The sequence below is a fragment of the Accipiter gentilis genome, chromosome 19, assembly GCF_929443795.1.
Source record: "Accipiter gentilis chromosome 19, bAccGen1.1, whole genome shotgun sequence".
NCBI classification, from domain to species: Eukaryota; Metazoa; Chordata; class Aves; order Accipitriformes; family Accipitridae; genus Astur; species Astur gentilis.
Genome location: NC_064898.1, coordinates 3,214,548 through 3,234,128, shown reverse-complemented (window position 1 = coordinate 3,234,128; position 19,581 = coordinate 3,214,548). Strand labels below are relative to the sequence as shown.

At 41.2% G+C, this 19,581-nt stretch overlaps 1 protein-coding gene across 6 annotated transcripts in view; it reads right to left on the bottom strand.

Moving 5' to 3' along the window:
* STARD13 (StAR related lipid transfer domain containing 13) overlaps positions 1–19,581 on the bottom strand; it is a 252,009-nt gene that overhangs the window by 43,527 nt on the left and 188,901 nt on the right. The window contains exon 1 of one of the 6 annotated variants that reach the window (XM_049822919.1): positions 10,858–10,985. The exons of the other annotated variants lie outside the window; for them this stretch is intronic. Coding sequence (XP_049678876.1) covers positions 10,858–10,951 — 94 coding nt within the window. The 5' untranslated portion in view covers positions 10,952–10,985. Of the gene's footprint in view, positions 1–10,857; positions 10,986–19,581 lie in introns of those variants that run through there. 6 annotated transcript variants of the gene reach the window in all.

The following is a 19,581-nucleotide window of genomic DNA, read 5'->3' as shown; positions in this document are numbered from 1 at the left end:
TCCTTCCTCACATGAAAGAACACAGGAGAACTGTCTTAAAAAGTTGTTTGGAAAAAAATAGCTGTGTCAAGAGAAAATCATGTAAGTAAATTAATTTTCTAGCTTGGGACCTTATCACTGTCCACGAATGTCGGTGCTAAGACCTAGATACTACAGTCCTTTCCATATTCCTGTCTAGACATCAGCATTTCATCTTGTTTCTGCCTTTCTGCCACTCTGTCTCTTCTATCTTCTCTTTTGGTGTTACTCCCCTCTTTTTAAACTATATTTTTTATTTAAGATTCAGACATCCCTTTGCACAATGAAGTGAAAGGAATAGCAACTAGAATAAATAAGGTACATAATTACCCTATCCATTGTGTTTATGTCAACTTTATGTGATAACCTTTATTATTCATCTGTCTGTAACGAATCACTGTTTATGCTCACTTTTCTATTCCCCCTATATTGCTCACCACTTAAATCTAATTTACTAGACTTAAGATAAAATATCCGGGAGTGTTAGAAAAAATGATTAATCAAGTCCTCGGAAAGGTGTGCATTTTACCATGCAGCCACATCTGTGAGCTCCAGTGTCCATCCCAAGCTGGTCCGTGGGGTAGAAGAGGTCTCACTCTTGCCGCCAGCGTTGTTTGGGAGTAGAGTAAGAGCTTGGTTACAGCTCACAGAGTTTGCAGGTGGTTAGTCTGGTGCCATGCTTTATATTGATTTTTGGTCCTTGTCTTACTCTTTCCTTCAAGAGGAAGAAAACTGTTGGGATGACAGAGCTTGTACTGCAGCTTCCAGAACAAGATCTACCTGGCATTTTGGGGTCAGTTTGGAGGCCCGGCCGAACCCTGGGTTTAATAACATTTTTTACTCTCAGGAGCTGCTGTGGACCTGTGCAAAAGGTGAACCAGAGAATACTCCTGGGTAGGAAACATCGATCATGTCTTACACCTGAGGCATGCTCAAGGCAGCTGTAGACACTGTGTGGGAGAGCTTCAGCCTTGCCTCACTGCTCTTGATGCATCCCTTGTGCCCCACACCCCTCACGTCACCAAAAGCCATGTCACCATCCCGATGGCTTCCCATGAGAGCACTCATAAGGGCAGATGGGAAAGTTTAGTTCAGGCCGAAGCTGTACAAGGTCTAGCATGTTTCACCTTCTTGTAGGACAGTCTGAGATACTTCAATAGACACCATTACTATCCTGCCCCGACACCTCATAGTCTTCAAGATACTTATCTGTGTAACTCTTATTCTTATTTTACAGATGGAGATCTGTAAGCACTTATGGTGCTTAAAGCACTTCGGAAGTACATAAGCAGGTTAGAGATAAGGTTGGTGGAAATTAGGTGCCTGACTCCTTCAATTGCCCATAAAAATACGGCTATTCACTCCTCAGCTACTAATACCCTTGGAAATCTCACCTGGACAGACCAAATCCCAAATTTCTGATACCTAAACCCATCAATCCATTGTCACTCTGCTACTACATAACACTAAAGCCTGAATGGCATTTGCAAAGCTACTTCAGAGCTATGAAATTAAACTACAGTAGGGTAAAGGTGCTAAATTGTAAAGAACAGGAAAATATTTGTAAATATGAGAAAAGATGACTTTCCAAGGTCACATAGGAAATTCTCAGCAAAACAGAGGCTCACATCTGTAGCTTGCAAGGAGCAGGTTAATACCTTAACTACTAGATTATCATCTCACTTCACCACTGCAAGCAGGTTGGTGTAAATCATGGAAAAATACAAAACTTCTCATTCCCTAAGGAAAAAGTCCCATACAATTTAATAACAACAGATACAATTTTCTGTAACCTTTCATGTTGCATTGTACCCAGCAGAATTCTTTAAAAGGGCAAATTCTGAAGTTTTATTTATAGGATGGCATAAATTCTTGTGCAAAGGATTATCGGTGTCTCTGAAATTATTAAGACTTTTAGCATAATTTCCTGCGAACTCCATTTGAGGGAATGCTTTTAGGTAGCAGTCTAATGGTTTACCCCATTCCCTTCCATTCTGTAGGACTTTTCCAGAAGACTTCCAATAAAAACGCAAAGGTAATTGTACCATGCACCCGTAAAATTACCATTTATAGTACAAATATATCATAAATAAAATAAAACATAAGCATACAATGAATTTATATGACTTTCCTACACTACGGTGCATACTCTTCAATAAATCCTGATAATAAGGTTTTCAGAAGTGGAATTTCATTGGAATTATTTTATATCATGCCATATAATTACTGTTAGAGGCAAGGTTATGTTTTGCAAGCAAGGAACAAGTAAAGCTGTCAAAGTGTTATTTTTAATAGACCTTAAGCTTTTGCAGAATATTGTGGTACTAGTAAAAATACAATAAAATATGGACCTTTTAAACTACTGTGGCTGAATATAATTCAAATGTCAACAGAAAAAGATCCTTTCAAGCTCATGAGTAGTTTCTTTATGTGTAATTCTTTACACTTGGCGAATAATAGTCAGATGATGTCCATTCATGCTCTGACTTCTTAGAAAGGTTGAAACTGAGAAGCATGATTATTTATGGACATGAAAAAAAATCTCATATGCTGAGAGATTAAAAGAATGGGACTGTTTACCATGGAGAGGAGATGAATAAGAAAGGGTTACGATAAAAGGGTACAAAATCAGGGGTAATAAAAAAAATAGGAAATTGGGAACTTCTATTCACTCCACCTTGCAGCACAAGGACAGGGAGATTAATGAAAAGGGAGGAATGAAAAAGAAGGGAAGCAATCTGAACTGATAAAGTAATTTTTTTTAATAGAATCTATAAAATTCATTGCCAAAGGACACTGGGATCAGGAGATGGGTGGGCTCAAAACTGAGCTGGAGTCTTATCTAACTACTCACTGCTACCACCACAGATTTGGAAAAGGATTTTCCAAAACGGAATAAATGAAACCAAACTAAAGACAGTGTTCTAAGATTATTTTTTCCCAGTTAGATGACCCCTTATATAGCTTTTCCATCTGAGCTACTGAAATTTGTGTTGCTCAGACATAGTCTGGGACTATATAAAATGTTTCTTTCAACCACTACAATTGTTTTGTTCCTTACTACAACCAAATTCTGCACAGCCCAGCTGGGAGACTTCTCGTCAGCCTTTTATCTTGAGGAAGGCTGCATTTCCCAATAAGAAAGGTGTGTTATTCCAGCAAGGAGTTAGGAACCTAAGTCCCCTTTGGATGAAAGGATTATGCTGAATTCCTTTCCTAACTTAATGGGATACCAGTAAAACTGGTAGGCCTGAGATTTACAGCAGGTTCATCAGGCATGAAACTTTACAGGTCTGGGAACAGTGTCTGTATTAATATTTTTTACATCTAGATATCATCACAGCTAGGTATACAACACAATGGTTTCCCTCATGCTAATAACACGAAGGCAGCTACGCAAATAGCATCACACCAACAGGGAAAACACTAACAGTTTGCAGTATAGAAGAGACCTTTGTACAACGTGCTACACTCCACAAGCTCTAAGCCGAGAGGTGACTGGCAGGGGCCACCGAAGCAGCCAGCACAACAAGCCAGCGGGGACACAGGGACACATAAAGACCTCAGGAGCAAGAAATAACCAGAGGGACTCCCAATTCAGAGCAATTAGCTGCCCTTCCAGGCAGCCATCACTGTCCCTAAGGGTCTTTAGCATAAAATCGGTTCCCCAGGGAATTCTCCCATTATGCAGACTTCTAAGTAACTCCCTCTGCTGAGGTACAGGGAGTTAAGCACAATCAGGCACCTAAACACGAGAATGCAATGAGATTTGGACACCAAGATGTCTTAACATTTGAAAGTCTCAGACATAACATTAATAATAGAGCAAAGATGTTTAATAGCGCCAACTGATGCTGAAAAGTCATATCCATGTTATATGGCTCAGCTATGTGATAAAGACAAGAGATTGAGGTTTTCCTTTGAGTGTCCTCTCAAGGTCTTTGGTTGCTGCTTATCATCATGACCGTTTCTGTTTACGGCTGGTTTCCCTTTCTCCTTTTCTTTCCATGTTTTCCACTCCAAAGTCACTTAAAACTAACTCCCTGCCATTCATTTCTCTGACATTTTTGCTACCCACAGTCCCACATGTCCATTCAGTTTATACAACCTTACTCCAATTTAGTTTGTTTCTTCTTTTTTTGCCATCTTCCTTTTAAATTCCTGAAACAGGATTTTAAACCCCTCCTAACTCCAAAAATCTCTCCCTACCTTCAAGTATAACTTCGAAACCACTTTTCTTCTTAGCTTACAATTGATTTGTACAATGCAGCACTTTGTGATGACACTAATAAAACAATAGCTTGCATCCCACATCTCATCTTGAGGCACTTTAAATGGTTATAAAAACTGATGCGAAAGTTATATATAGGGATCACTTCATCTCTGGGTGAAATGCAGCTGCATTAGGATGAAATGTGGCAGCTGCATAAAAGAACGCTGCAGCAGTTTATGACAAGAAACAAGGAGAATACTTTATCCAGCTGAAACTACTAACTGGATTTATGGGATAGATAAAATTCAAATAATATATATATATATAGGGAGCTGACAAGGACACCAGACTCTCCTCCCTTTAGTCTTAGGAAAAATACTCTGGTATTGCTAATGGGCAGAAGTGATTAAGAGCCTGATTCCCTTCACATCCTCCCCTTTCCCCATTAGGATTTATATTCCTTTTCTTGCCTTCTGACTGCCCCCATGAGTCTTGGCTCAGCACAGAGTACCACCCACCCGTTCTTCAGTACCATGCTGCCCTTCCCACCTATTTCGCCTGCCGTTCAAAAGCTGAGCACCGCTGACTTGAGAATTAAGAGGGCTTTGATACATGAGCACTGTATGTCCACTGAAAAATGTATTTGGATAAAGGTCTGGAAAATGTGAGTCTTTAAGGGCTCTAATGTAAAATATATTGTATTTTTAATGTGGAAGGATGATTATCAAATAGGTAGAGAAGGGGTAACAATCCCATCCCTTGGGATCTATTCCAAAACTTCTGGTGACTCATAGAGTCGCTATGGGCCAAATTTTGAAAACAGATTCTTATTTTATGAGTTTCTGGCTTTGACTTCCCAAGTTAAGAGACCTAGGTGGCATCTAAACTTCTACATATTAGGGACCAAAGCGTGGCCTGAAGACCAAAATAGCTTCTGAGCTCATATTGAAAAGGGAAATGTTGAGTCCAGCTGGCATTTAGAAAGCCTTCAAGTGTATGCTCACTTGCCACCCAGATGTGCTATAAAGTGATTTTTACAATTTTTACAATTGATAGTTCCATAATGAATAGATATTATTAATAAGCAGTCATCGAAACATTGTAGCTATATGTACCTATTCATGTTATATGTTCATGTTCTACGTTCACGTAACATATCCATGTTATGGATCTTCTGTTGGATCACTATTTTTAAAGAGAGAAAGAGCGAGTGGTCCACAGGCTGCAACGCAGCTTGCAGAAAAGGACCTGGGGGGTCTGGTGGACACCACCTTGAACATGAGGCAGCAGCATGCCCTTCCTGCACGGAAGGCAGACAGCACGCTGGGCTGCATTAAGAGAAGTGCTGCCAGCAGGCCGAGGGAGGTGATCCTTCCCCTCTTCTCAGCACTGGTGAGGCCACATCTGGTGTGCTGGGTCCAGTTCTGGGCTCCCCAGTAAAAGGAAGATACAGATTTAGTGGAGCGAGTCCAGCACAGGGCTACGAAGATGATTAAGGGACATCGGACAGATGAGGAGAGATGGAGAGAGCTGCAACCGTTCAGCCTGGAGAAGAGAATTCTTGAGGGAATCTCATCTATGTGTACAAATATCCGAAGGGAGGGTGCAAAGAGGGCAGAGCCAGGATCTCCTCAGTGGTGCCCAGTGACAGGCAATGGGCACACACTGAAACACAGGAGGCTCCATCTGAACATCAAGGAACACTTTTTTACTGAGAGGGTGACTGAGTGCTGGTACGTGTTGCTCAGAGAGGTGGTGGGGGCTTCGTCCTTGGAGATACTCAAAAGCCATCTGGACATGGTCCTAGGCAGCCAGCTGCAGGTGGCCTTGCTGGAGCAGGGGGGTTGGAGAAGATGACCTCCAGATGTGCCTTCCTACCTCAACCATTCTGTGATCCTATGACTATTTCAGGAAATGTGTAAAAATAACCCTAGACTGACCCAACAGTGAGGAGGAAAATATCTCTGCCAGCAACATCATACTTCTCCTAGAGGAGAATTTCAGATGAAGGCTTGTTGTAAGCTCCTCTACATCCCTTTTCTTCTCGAGGAAGACTAGCAGCATTGATTTTAGGACCCAGAGAGTCATAGGAAGGGTAAGCATAACAGCAGGGAGAGCTGTAGCTAATAGGAAGCACATATGTATCAATTCTAACTGTACCACTACTGGAAACTTGCCATAACTTTATACTTGGAATTATAAGCGTTATTATCTTTGTATCTGGACTAACTCTTTGATTAGATTGCTATTACTTTAATTACAGGAGCAGTATATTCTTCACTCCGTACACAAGGTATGTTTCTTCAGTGCACATAAATTGCACAAGCTGTTTTGTGTGGTACTTTGCCCTTGAGATCTGGTTTGAATTTGGATGCAGCAGATGGACCCCACTACATGCAGCTTGCAGCTACCCTCCGTCCTTGCAAGGTTTTGAAAAATGTCATCTCTTGCAAGGCTAGGAGAGATTTGTAGACAGCTTGAATTCAAACAGCATACAAGATGCACAAGGTCTCTGGGGTGGCCTGACATTCAGAGGGCTCCCAAGAGGATGTAGTGCTAGGCTGAGCATTAGTTTCAGCTCTCGTGGGTACTTGTAATTCAAATTAAAGACAGAGATTTAATGTCTCTGGAAGTCAGGGTTTTCAAGCTCAGTGTCCTAAACTGGAGGTCAAGTTTCAGACTTCAACGCCTCACTCAGTTTTTCCACAATAACCAGCGTGGTTTGCATGTGTGCGGTACTGAAGTTAATTGGTCAGACAGTAATTGGAGCTCATCAGATGAAAGGCGCTATGGAATGCAGGAGAATGCTTCATGCTGTAATTTGAGTGAAAATGTAAACAATACCCCAAAAGATAGATGTTGTCATTGTAAACTTTCTCTCTGAATTACACTGATAAGTAGAACAAAACGTAATTCCTTATCAACATATTAATTACTCTTTGATTATACCCTTCATGTGCTGTAGATGTTGAAATTACATGTGGGCAATCAGATATACATCAGAGAATCTCTACCTATCCGAGGTGGTCTTCATGCTGTGAATTTATATTAAACACCGAACATTAATATGAAACTAACTCCCCTTGGAGACAATACTTTGATGTATTAATAAAAAAGACTTCTCAGTTCTTGTTTATCATAAATTAAGATTAAAGCACTTTCTTTTGGAGTTCTGTGTGACATGAGTAATTTGTAGTGCAAGAAACATTGATAAGATACAACACATACAGAAGAGCTCAAATATTCAAGACAGAGGTCTGAATCCATGGCTTGTGCACAGTGAATGCAACACAAAGTGCTGAGCTCCCACCTGGTGTTATCAGTATTATCAGCTGGTATCAGCTGATTAACACTACAAGTAGACCTGCCATAGATCCTACTGTTTCCTTATTAGCTCTTTCCATGAACGGGCCTATTGAGAACGATGTCCTGTGTATTTCTTCTGAAAAAACTAAACCCCAAACAGCAGAATGTCACTTGTTCACATAGTTTGGAAGAAGTTGTCATCCACATACAGTCCAGTAACAGGAGAGCTGGCATTATCCTGAAAAGTACAGGCAAGAGCTGTACCTACAAACCCAGACGACTTTTTCTGATTCACAACCGTGTTGTAATTACTATCACTGAAGTATATCAATATCATTAACATTTCATCATGTCTTGAGACTGTAGTGAAAAATCATTTCTAAAATGAATATTAACATAATTTGTGGATATCTACTTTTTATTATTATTATTATTTCTGAGAGGATTAAATATCTGGCTGGATGGCCAGGCCCAAAGAGTTGTGGTGAATGGAGTAAAATCCAGTTGGTGGCTGGTCACAAGTGGTGTTCCCCAGGGCTCAGTTCTGGGGCCAGTTCTCTTTAATATCTTTATCAATGACCTGGATGAGCGGATCGAGTGCACCCTCAGTAAGTTTGCAGGTGACACTGATGATCTGCTGGAGGGCAGGAAGGCTCTGCAGAGGGACCTGGACATGCTGGATGGATGGGCCGAGGCCACTTGTATGAGCTTCAACAAGGCCAAGTGCCGGGTCCTGCACTTGGGTCACAACCACCCCATGCAGCGCTACGGGCTTGGGGAAGAGTGGCTGGAAAGCTGCCCGGCGGAAAAGGACCTGAGGGTGCTGGTCGACAGCCAGCTGGATACGAGCCAGCAGCGTGCCCAGGTGGCCAAGAAGGCCAACGGCATCCTGGCCTGCATCAGAAATAGTGTGGCCAGCAGGAGCAGGGCAGTGATCGTCCCCCAGTACTCGGCACTGGTGAGGCCGCACCTCGAGTCCTGTGTTCAGTTTTGGGCCCCTCACTGCAGGAAAGACATGGAGGTGCTGGAGCGTGTCCAGAGAAGGGCAACCAAGTTAGTGAAGGGCCTGGAGCACAAGTCTGATGAGGAGCGGCTGAGGGAACTTAGTCTGGAGAAAAGGAGGCTGAGGGGAGACCTCATTGCTCTCTACAACCACCTGAAAGGAGGGTGTAGTGAGGTGGGTGCTGGTCTCTTCTGTCAGGTGCCTGGAGATGGGACAAGAGGATGGCCTCAAGTTGTGCCAGCGGAGGTTAAGGTTGGATATTAGACAAAAATTTCTTTACTGAAAGGGCTGTCAAGCATTGGAACAGGCTGCCCAGGGAAGTGGTGGAGTCACCGTCCCTGGAGGAATTTAAAAGACATGTAGACGTGGTGCTTAGGGACATGGTTTAGTGGTGGACTTGGCAGTGTTAGGTTAACTGTTGGACTTGATGATCTTGAAGGTCTTTTCCAACCTAAATGATTCTATGATTCTATGATCAAACACCCATATCTGCTTAACGCTTTTTTTCCAGCTGCTATTTACTACAGGAACATTACTAATGAGAGCTGCCAGGATGTCCTCTTATGACTGTATGAAGAAATGAAAAATCAGTAAATTAATACTTAGGACAAATATTATTTTCTTTAACTGGATATTCTGAACTTGGTCCATCTTCCTTTTTGGAGTTGGACTGATCCTATGTCAGTCCCAGATGTGATGTGATAATCTGGCTCTGCCGTGAGCAGGGGTTGGACCAGATGGCCTCTATTGTTTGATGGTTCTACTGCTTTTAAAAATTATTTCAGTGACTGAAGAAATAGCGTATGCTTATGTAAAGATGCTATTATGGACTAAATTTTACCCTTTAGTTTGACTGTGCAGTGCTGTAAAAACAGTGAAGTCACACTAGTGTGTGTTTCAGCGTGATCTAGTCCAGAGCCACTAATTACATGGCTGTATACTGATCTTTATAGAGTCATGAGAAAAACAAAGAGATTAAAGGAAGCAATTACTTGCTTACTAAAAAAAGAAAATCTTTCCTCACTCTGTCTTCACAAAGGCACCCACTTTTACGAAAGTGCTTTCCAAACACTTCTTTCCAATACAAAAACAGTACTAAATGTGGGAAAGTCAAATTAAAAGTTCTTTTTTATAGTAGCAGTGGAGCTACTGTTCAGACAGCTGTTCAGACAGTTTCCATCTTCCATCACATGATGGAAATTTTGTTTAATTTTACTGAATAGATACAGATAACTTTCAATGTCAAAGTAGTGAACTCAAAGGCCAGAATTTTAAGGATATTTAATTTTCCTAACTGGTAGGGTGCAGCTCTCTGAAGATGTTTGAGGTATTTAACTCTCATTTGCCTCCTCAAGCACCTTTGATTCTGATTCACCTCATCCTGCCTTCTGCTACCAGGTGGCTACAGACATTTTCTATACACTTCAGCACATACACATCTAAATACGCTTTGAAAACCCAAACAGAAGATTACAGAACAAACAGTTTTACCAATGAACTGAAATGTTTTGGGTATCTGAACTGAAATACTTCCAGGATTTTTTTTCACACAAATCACTGGATTTTTTTGTTCAGTCCTGTTTGCAATGAAAGCTGCAGTCCATACGGCTACAAACCAACACGCAGAAATCAGGCTAAAGCAATTCCTACATGATAGCTGTACATAAATATTTATTTGTTCATTCTGGAGGGAGGAAGGAATAGACAACCTGGCTATGTTGGTATAGTTATTATTTTTAGCATTTTAGCTGAAGTCTCTCGTTTCCTTTCTACAATTTTTTTTTTATAGAAGGCTGGGGGGGTTTATGTGCTCCTTCAAGTAGAGAACAGACTTTTAATGTAGTGAAAATACTGGTTTTCCATTCTGCAGCTCACCTAGGTCTGTTTCCAGCTATTAAAACCATTGTAGAAAATAACTGTTGCCTATAATACAAAATTCTGCTTTGGCAGAAATAACACTGGGTATCCGTAGTACTGACACTTCTCATTTCCTTATCCTTGTTACACCACAGAGCAAATGGAAGCCAGATTCATAGGAACCCTGTAATTACTCGACAATAATCATTGCCAGCAATAAAGCAGAGTTAGCAAAGAACTAATTAGCACACCACCCAGGACTAACAACACTCTATACTTTTTTTACTGTTATTTTTAGCTACAAGCAGGAAAGACATAAATTGCCTTTTTATCAAATAGCATGAAAGAGCTTAGGTAAGTTAGATGTTTGCAGTTACCACTCTATAAAGCTGGAGTCTGCCCTTCAGCTACGCAGCATACATTACCCTGGAAGAAGACAACAGGAAAGCTGGACACCTACCAGTGTCTGCTCCCTGCCAGTACAGGAGCGTGGGTCTGCGGGGTCGACAGCGGGAGACACCAAAGCTACCGAAGCACAAACCTACTATTTTCATGTCAATGTCTCTAGCTGGGTAACAGGAGGGAACACAGAAGGGTTGGCTCTGCAAATGTCAGTGAAATACAGTCCCTGGCACTTTTTAACTTGCTGGCTGAATTTCAAGTGTTTCTTAATCTTCTAATAGTTGATGGGAAATTAGTTGGACAGTTTCAGTTGCCATCTCACAGACGGAGTCCCTTTGCTCTGATTGCTGAAGAGCACATTCCCACTCGTCTGAATCATTACTTGCCTGACTGTGGGCAAAGATGGTTTGGTCACTAGACAGTGCTACCAGCTAGCTATTTGGAAGGTAGATGACTAATTCCTTGCTCAGCTAGACTTTTGGTGGGAAATGAGACACATCATTTAACACTTACACTTCAGTTAAAAAAGGAAAAAAATGTTCTTCCTTGCTTAGGAAAGAAAAATGTGAGACTCGATACGCTAAAGTATGTACTATGCTCAAAAATATGCTACAAGTATATGAAGACATCTTCCTTCCTTTACAACTTCAACAATCAGATGGCCTGGATATCAAACAGGAGAGGAGTTTTTTTGCTATTAAGGATTTGTTCCAGCCCTCGGCTGATCTCTAGACTTACTTACTTCACAGGAGCATCGGGCCATAAACAGACACAAGACACTTGCCCTTCCAGCAAGTATTTCCCACTTGGAGATACGAGTTGTCATAAGCCGTGACCTGGTTCCTGATCATTTAGAGAGCATTCACCAGGAGATCAATGAATGTAACTCCATGCTATAGTTTGAGGTCAGTTTAGTCCAAGAGAGAAGCTAGTGAAGTAAAAATAAACAAATAAAGCTCATGGGTTTTTATAAAAACCGAGAAGAGTGTTGAAGTGCATACTTGAAATACTTCCTCTGAACTCTGCAGTGCTGCTGGCATGCCACTGGTTTAGCACTTAGTGCTTGTTCAACGTGTGCTACGTGGATGCACCAAGGTCTGCATACATACATTTGCCAAGCAGAATGACAGAAGTGACTGTTTCTGAAAAATGAAGTGTTTATGGCTTGCTCAGTTTCAGAATATGTTTCATAATCTTCAGCACTCACAATGTGTCACTCATGGGCTTGCAACATATTCCCTCTGAACAGAAGCCGCTTTGTGCTCACCACTGAAGAAGCATGTGCTGTGCGAGTGCCATACTGTATTTTGGCAGTAGCTGTTAGAAGTAAATTTATAGAGGATTAAGGAGATGGAAGGCAGCGTGCCTCACACTGTAATTCTGCAGAGCATTAAAATACCCTGCTTAAAGAAGAGATGAGAGATGCTATTTGCTATTCAAAATCCTGGGTTCAATTTATTGGGCAAAATTTCCCTTTGGTCTTCGGGAAGATAAGTCCCTGAACAACAGCAGCTGCCGTTGCCCAGAAGGATTGTGTGAGGACACCTCCCTCCTTGGGATGTCACCTCCAGAGCGAGCTGGGAGCCGTCCCCAGGGGCACGGGGCCACCAGGACCCGTTCCATCTGGAAACTCCTTGCCGGCTGCTGCACTGCCTCCGGGATCAGCTTGGGGCCCTTCCCCATCTCCAGATGTGCTCCACGAAGAGCAGGATCCAGGGGCTGTTCTGGCTTTTTGTCCCCTCAAGGCCAGTAGATCGAATATATGTGCTGAGGACGTGAGCCATTTTTGGCTGTCCGGTGCTACAGTAATGGGATATACAGATAAACACAAAGATTGAAAGTTGGTTGTGTATGCTTTGAAGGAAAAGGCAAAGTGCTTTATTTTCCAAGTCTAGCCTTTTTCTAGACTTGACCTTGGTCTGCACTTTTAAGAATCTGACATTTTTTGATGGTTTATTTCACTTTCAGATTCTGGCAGGGTCTAGCCTCAGATATGCCAGAATTATGATGAGATAAGTTGTTCTCCAGACAGAAACAGAAGCAGAAAGCAGGCAGTTGCCTACAAAAGATAGTCTCTCCTATGGATTTCACTGTAAAAATGCCTGGCTCAGTTTTCAAAAGGAGAAGCCTAAATCTGACAGTGAAATCTCAGCAAAATGGAAGTTAAAGATTTTAAGTAACCATCTTAAGAGCCCACATGTTGCTCTGAAACCACTGGTTAAAACTGAACACATGATGAAGGTATTTTGATTTAGGAGATGGACTGTATTTTGCAGTATTTTTTTTACACTGTAACGGTAGTTAGAAACCCAGGACCCATGGTATCCTGTGGCCACTGCGTTATGCTCTGAAAGCTCACTTACTACTAAGGAATCACACTGCTGTACTGAAAATTACAGTTCCTTATTTTCTGATAGAGCTTCATCTTTAAAGACAAACAATAACCCAAACAAACCAGCCTGGACTCCACTGGAGGATGTGCAGGGAAGGCAACACTGCCAAAGGGTGAAAATTATAGCTGTGATGCTCCATTGGCTGACTCTGATTTTGGGAGCAGACCTGGAGCTTTCATTAATCTTTCTGCAGTTGCTATAAGCAGCCTCAAAACTGAGCCTACAAAGCCACTATTTGTTGAATGTATTTCAAAGCATTTCCTTCATTCATTGTTTACTGATCAGGCCTTTCCTCATCAGCGGTAGAAAAACATACGAATGCTTATGACCTGCAAGCTCAAAACCCCCTGGAAAGAACTTTTTCAGGAAAATGTTATTGTGGTGAGGACTTTCAGGCAGTGCTGGAGTCTTAAAGTTTCTCATGATGTTTTGCATTTTTCTTCTAAATGAACAGGAAAAAACTCATCTGGCTCTCATTTGAATTCTCAATAGACTTTAGAAAGGAAATTCCAACCAGAAGTGTATTCCTACACCTAAAATCTACGTGGGAACGATGCTGTATGCTAGTCTCAAACCAACAGCAGCCACGAGAACTGGAGCTAAGGCTGGGTCAGCAGCAGACCTGCTTGATCCACACAACAGTAAGGGTCTCAGCAGAGGGGCTGGTTTTATAAACCAGGCTTCAGTAGGACATAGCAGAAGCTTAGCAATAAGCATATGCCTAAATATCTAGTTGGCCTGTCTTCACAGCAGCCATCTTGTCATCCATGTAGAACATTTATTTACATACATGGGGATTTCTGGATATAAAGGGTGGGAATCATCTCACCTTCCTGCAACTGCATTGGAACTACTCATCCCAGGTGCTCCTGAAGGCTATGGAAAGAGGTACTTCCATGAAAGTATTTATCTTATCTTAAAGTTAATGTCTAAAAGAGGTAAAATGGCTTGTACCCAGAAAGTGCTCATTCATCTTTAGGGACTATACAGAGAATGTGGGAAGAACAGGCATATAAAGCTAGAGACATTTCCAGTGAGATGAAATAAATTCTTCTTTGAGGCATCTCCTGTTAATGTACTGTCTGACTTAAGGTCCATAATTTCACCTATTTGCACCTGATTTTCTCCATCTGCAGTGATGGCGTAAATGATCGGTATCCGTGTGTGCAAAAGGATTTGAGATTTATGTAGGAACATTCCTGTGTAGGTGCTCAGTGTTTACCATAAACAGCATGTATTTCCCACACAAAGCATGTCATTGAATTAGAGTTACTTGACCTCAGAATCCACTAATCTCAAACACAAGCAAGGAATTAAGTACTTGATTTGTTCACCCCATCTGTGTCTTATTCATCAGCTCACCTCCTGGTTTCCATAGGATATACGTGTATCACACTTACCAGAACTAAGCTACATTTATCAAGATTTCCCCCGCAGCTGATACTCTGCATTCTTGGTATTCAGGTTTTCTTTAATTATCTTAAGCTTATAAACAACCCCAAGTACTTCTGATTTTTAGCATTTGCCAGAAGAATGCTTTTCTTTCCCTAAAAATGCGGGCTGTGTCTGGACAAAGATGTTAGCTCAAAGCACAGGGACAGCATAGCTAGTTCTAAGTTCAAGTCAGGTTGAGGGCAGGTCTTCCCTGACCTCTCAGGGAGGTGAGCACCTCCACTCTCCAGCGCCCTAACAGCACCGCTCCTAGCTCTCCTTAGACATGTCAAGTTAACTAGTTGCTCAGTGCACAACGGAGACTAATGTGCAAAGGGGATGCTGGCAAAGCCTCACCAGAGGATTCTTACAACTGATGTGAAGACAATAGAACTGATTTGTAGACACATAAACTCTGCACCGTGCTCACTGTATCGGTTTTCTACAACTGTTGTTGATCGCCTTCTTCCCTGCACTTTTCTTTCAGTTTAGAAAGTTTGGGAAGAAACTTCTAATAGTAATTTGTTTGTGCCATGCCTATTTGGCATGCCGCGCTGCACTATTACACAAATAAACAGGGAACACGATGTAACACCACAGCAGCAGATTTAACTAAGATCCAATTGTACTTGATGCCATCTGGATGTGGGAAGAATGTTCCCTTAAATGAAAAATCTTCGACAGAAAAACAAGTTCACCCTTCATAAGTATGTACCATAACACAGGACAATACACCATCTTTGACTTATGACTTCATCAGTAAGAAATTGGCCTAGCAATGGCATTTCTCTTCCAACAGGCAGATGTGCTCTCTATTATATTGTCCCTTCTGCACAGATCTGAATTTGGGGTATCCTTTAGAGCTAGTATGAAGCCACTGTTTGCTAGAAAGTGGTAACCTGTCCCGTATCACCTCTCAAATAAAATACCTCTGGTTGAACCACCAGTGTTAGGATGGGGGGAGGCTACTGGCTCTTGATTTAGATTCTAAGACTGTAAGCAACTAAAACAAATATTTTACAATTCAGGGTGCAATTTATGAATTTAACTGTCTCATTTTTACTGTGTTCATCACAGCAGAAACTTAGTGACAGCCTGAGTAAATGCTTTGACTTGTAATACACAGTCACCTAAAAAATTAACCATGAGTTCTTTTCCCAAAAGACTTAAGGACAAACACATTTCCAACACCAGGGCCTCTGAAGAGGAAATACCTCAGGGAGAATATCATTATTAGGTGACACTGAGCAAATGCTTAAGCAGGAGTGATTGAAGCAGACTGTGTACCCTAAGGATTTAATGAGCAGCTTGGAGGAGTTGATGGCCTGAGGCATAGCCTCAGGTCATTAAACCTCAAATGGTTATTAATCCCCAGGAAACACTTTTTGTCAAGGTCATTAACGCTATTATACAGTGGAAATTGAGGGTGTATTGAGAAATTAGCATGTCCTCTGTTTGCAGGAGAAATGCTCTCAGTGAGCATGGGCAGGTCATTTCCAGGAGGATGCTGCAGTGTCCACCAGCCACCCGGCTCGCCTCAACCTCCACGTCTCTCTCTGCACCATTTCTAAGCCGAGTCGCTCTTTTGCCGAGCATCACAACAGGAACTTTATCATGCATTGAGCACTTAAATTAGCAGCTGAGCATAACTCCAAAGGATAGCATTAGCTGAAGTCCCTCCTGCTGAGTAGAGATGCCTTAGTGTATGTTTTTAGGTCAGAGTCCTGCTCTGCTATTGCCTTTTTTTAGAATAAAAATAGGAAATCTGATTCAATGATGTGTATGCTGGTGACCATAGTATTTAACTGAAGGGTGAAACTGTACAGGCGTTAGATCATCACCCTTTTCTGATTGTTTTCTAGAATAAAGGTCTCCCTCCACCTCACTGGCTTCAAGCAGCAATACCTGGAACCAGAACAAATATATCCACTGGCGACTGCAGGGTTAATGCCAAGACCAGCAGGCAGGGAAGGGTAGTACTGGTGAGATCCCAGTCTGGGGCTTTCCTCTCGGACCCCTTCTCTGCATTGGGCACCTTGTGAAGGAAGCCTCAGCTTCATGATCACTGCTATTACCTTCCCATCAAGTATGGAAAACGCTAGTGCACGGATCCCATGACTTTTTCTAAATAGGGTCTAGAGTTAGGCAGTTATTTGTTTGATGCATTTTGTGCAGCTAACAGTGCAGACTGGAAGTCATACTTAGTGATTATTTTTTTTCCAGATTCTACTGCTGGTTTATGATTTGAATTGGGCAAATCAAATCCTGTAATTCTGTTAAATTATCTTTGTGCATCAGATTTTCCTACATTAAAAGGGCCATAACCACACCTACCACAACAGAAATTTTGAACATTGAATTAAATCTACTTACAAGGGACCTGGAGACCTTTGGTTTCAAAACTATTATATTATAATGATCAACGCTTGATTTTTAAGGCAACGCAACAGATTGCAATTGCCTAAAGCTGTTCCTTCTGCTCTAAACTAAGCAGGAAAAATAGAGAATTGTTACACAGAAGGATCATTTTGATTACATCCCTGAGGATGATTTAGCACCCCAATTATGCTGCTGTCCAAATTAAGAGAAGAAATCTTTCTTTATTAAAGAGCCTGAGGAGATTTAGAAAGCAACAGTATATTATACTAAGTAAAAAGAAAGAACAAAAGGACGTCATGATCTATTTAATTCTTCTGACAATGTCTGCATTAAATGATCAATGCTTAGACATGCATTCCTATTTACTGTTTGATTAAGTGCGCTAACATTCACTGGCATCAGCCAATGCATCCTTACTAAATGGAATTTATGCAAATATTATTTCAGTTACATGTCTAAACATAGGTGTCAGGAACACACCCATCTATGGGGAATGGGAGGGCAAATTCACTGTTACTCTTTTGCCTGATTGGTTTCCTGAGACACATTCATTGAAGGAAATTGGTAAGTTATTGGAGTACAGAAAAGTACTTTTACAAGGATATTAAGAAGAAAACACCTTTGTATGATATGACTGCACAGTTTTTGCATGTATTTGGGTCCTTGACTTCATGAAGCATATCATATATATGTTTAGGCACTGATACTGTAAAAAATGAAGTAACGCTTTTAAGATATAAAATATGAAGTTGTACTTTAAAAATATAAATATAGCTGAATATTTCTAGAAGGAAACTTTCGCTTAATTTATATGTTAGACGTCACTCCAAATACCTGAGAAGAATACATCTCACAGTAAAGAAAATTTTATTTGGCAGTACTGGCTTAGACATGGCTGTGAAGCCATAAATCAGATAAAATAAGTATTTGGACACTAAATTATTTTTGGACTTGGAAAATTCCACTAATGCTATATTTTTATAGCAGTATGTTCCTGTAACCTAGATCGCAATCAAGCGATACATTTAAAGCCATTTTCTTCTGAAGAAAAGATGAATTTAAACTCCTGCTGTAAGGGGTCTAACTGTGCAGTTTCGTGCTGTCTTGAATAAGATTGCTTTCCTGATCAGGACTTTCAACAGACTTGTGTCATCAAAATCATGGCACCTAAGCATGTCTAACACTTATTTCCTTGCTTGCTTTGCTGGATTGTGCCATAAAGCACACATCATATTATTTACACAAGAAAGGGATTTGAAAAAGAACCACACACCCTTGATCTCTCCTGTATTTTCAACAAAACAGACAATTCCTTACTGCTGGGCTCCTTTCTCTTTTATTTTCATACGTATACCTCTTCTTTCTGACTCTCCAACTGTTTTGGGTTTTTTTTATTGTCTTGGTTTCCACACCTATCCCACTAATTGTAAGGATACTTCACCGAGTCTCTGTCAAATTTCATTCCTCCATGTGCTCTGGTCACTGAGTTTAGGAAAATGTTTAACTCCACTGCCTGTGAAGGCAGTCACATTTCCTTCAGTGGATCTTACACAAACATAGAGTAAAGAATAACTTGATAATACCACCACCTGACTCACGTACTTGGGACTGATAATAACTGTAGCCACATCCTGTAAAATGACCAGTTTTTATTAAAAAAAAAATTGACTTGGCTTCTTCTCCCAAGTATGACCATGCTCTTTTTTATCTTAAAAAGACTTCATCTAAGGAGTGAAATTAACCACAGAAAATAAGGCCAAAGTGGAGAGTGAAAGTTCATCTAATCCACTCTCTGTCACAACCTGCAGGGCGAATATTTACTCCTCCTTAGAGGAATCCTGGATTCAGGACAACTCTGAAAAAATATATACTCTGAGGTACATCTGACCAAACAGGTTGCTTCGGTCTCAAACCGGCTAGGTGGCAAATTTATTACTCCTTGCTGAAGTAGATTTTTTGATGATACAGTTCCAGCTCTGTTCTCAGACGGAGACATTAATTCAAGCAGCGTTCGGCTGCTGCGGCTGGAAAGCACTGCTTACTTTTCCAGCCCTTGCATTTAACTACCTCTGGATTGCCACACCTGTAGCTGTTCAGCAGAAACTCAGTAAACTTCTCTTCTCTTCCTGCGAACAGGACCTTATATTCCTGCCGTGCTGGCATCTCAGCATCATTTGCATCCCTGCTTATAGAATGGTGCCATTTCACACAGCGCTGCTTTCCACAGTTTGTAAGGGTGCTGGATGATAACCTCAGCTGCAGCACCCGGATTAGTTAACCCTCACTTCTCCTCTTGAATACCAAAGAGCAGGTCTCTCCAAACTATCACAGATTTGCTTGGATGAGAGGTCTGCACAGCTCTGAGTTTCAGAAGGCAGTAAGAGCAGATTCCAGGAAAGCAAAAATACCAGTGAATGAAAAGCTAAGAATACACTTTGGGCGAAGCATGGAAGAGAGAATTGCCAATTCCTCAGATAACATTGTTTATTTAACAGCATCCTGTTGGGGGGAACTACATAACTGCAGTGACTATGAGTAACTGCGTACTGATGTCATGATAATGTGAAGGATTATCATGA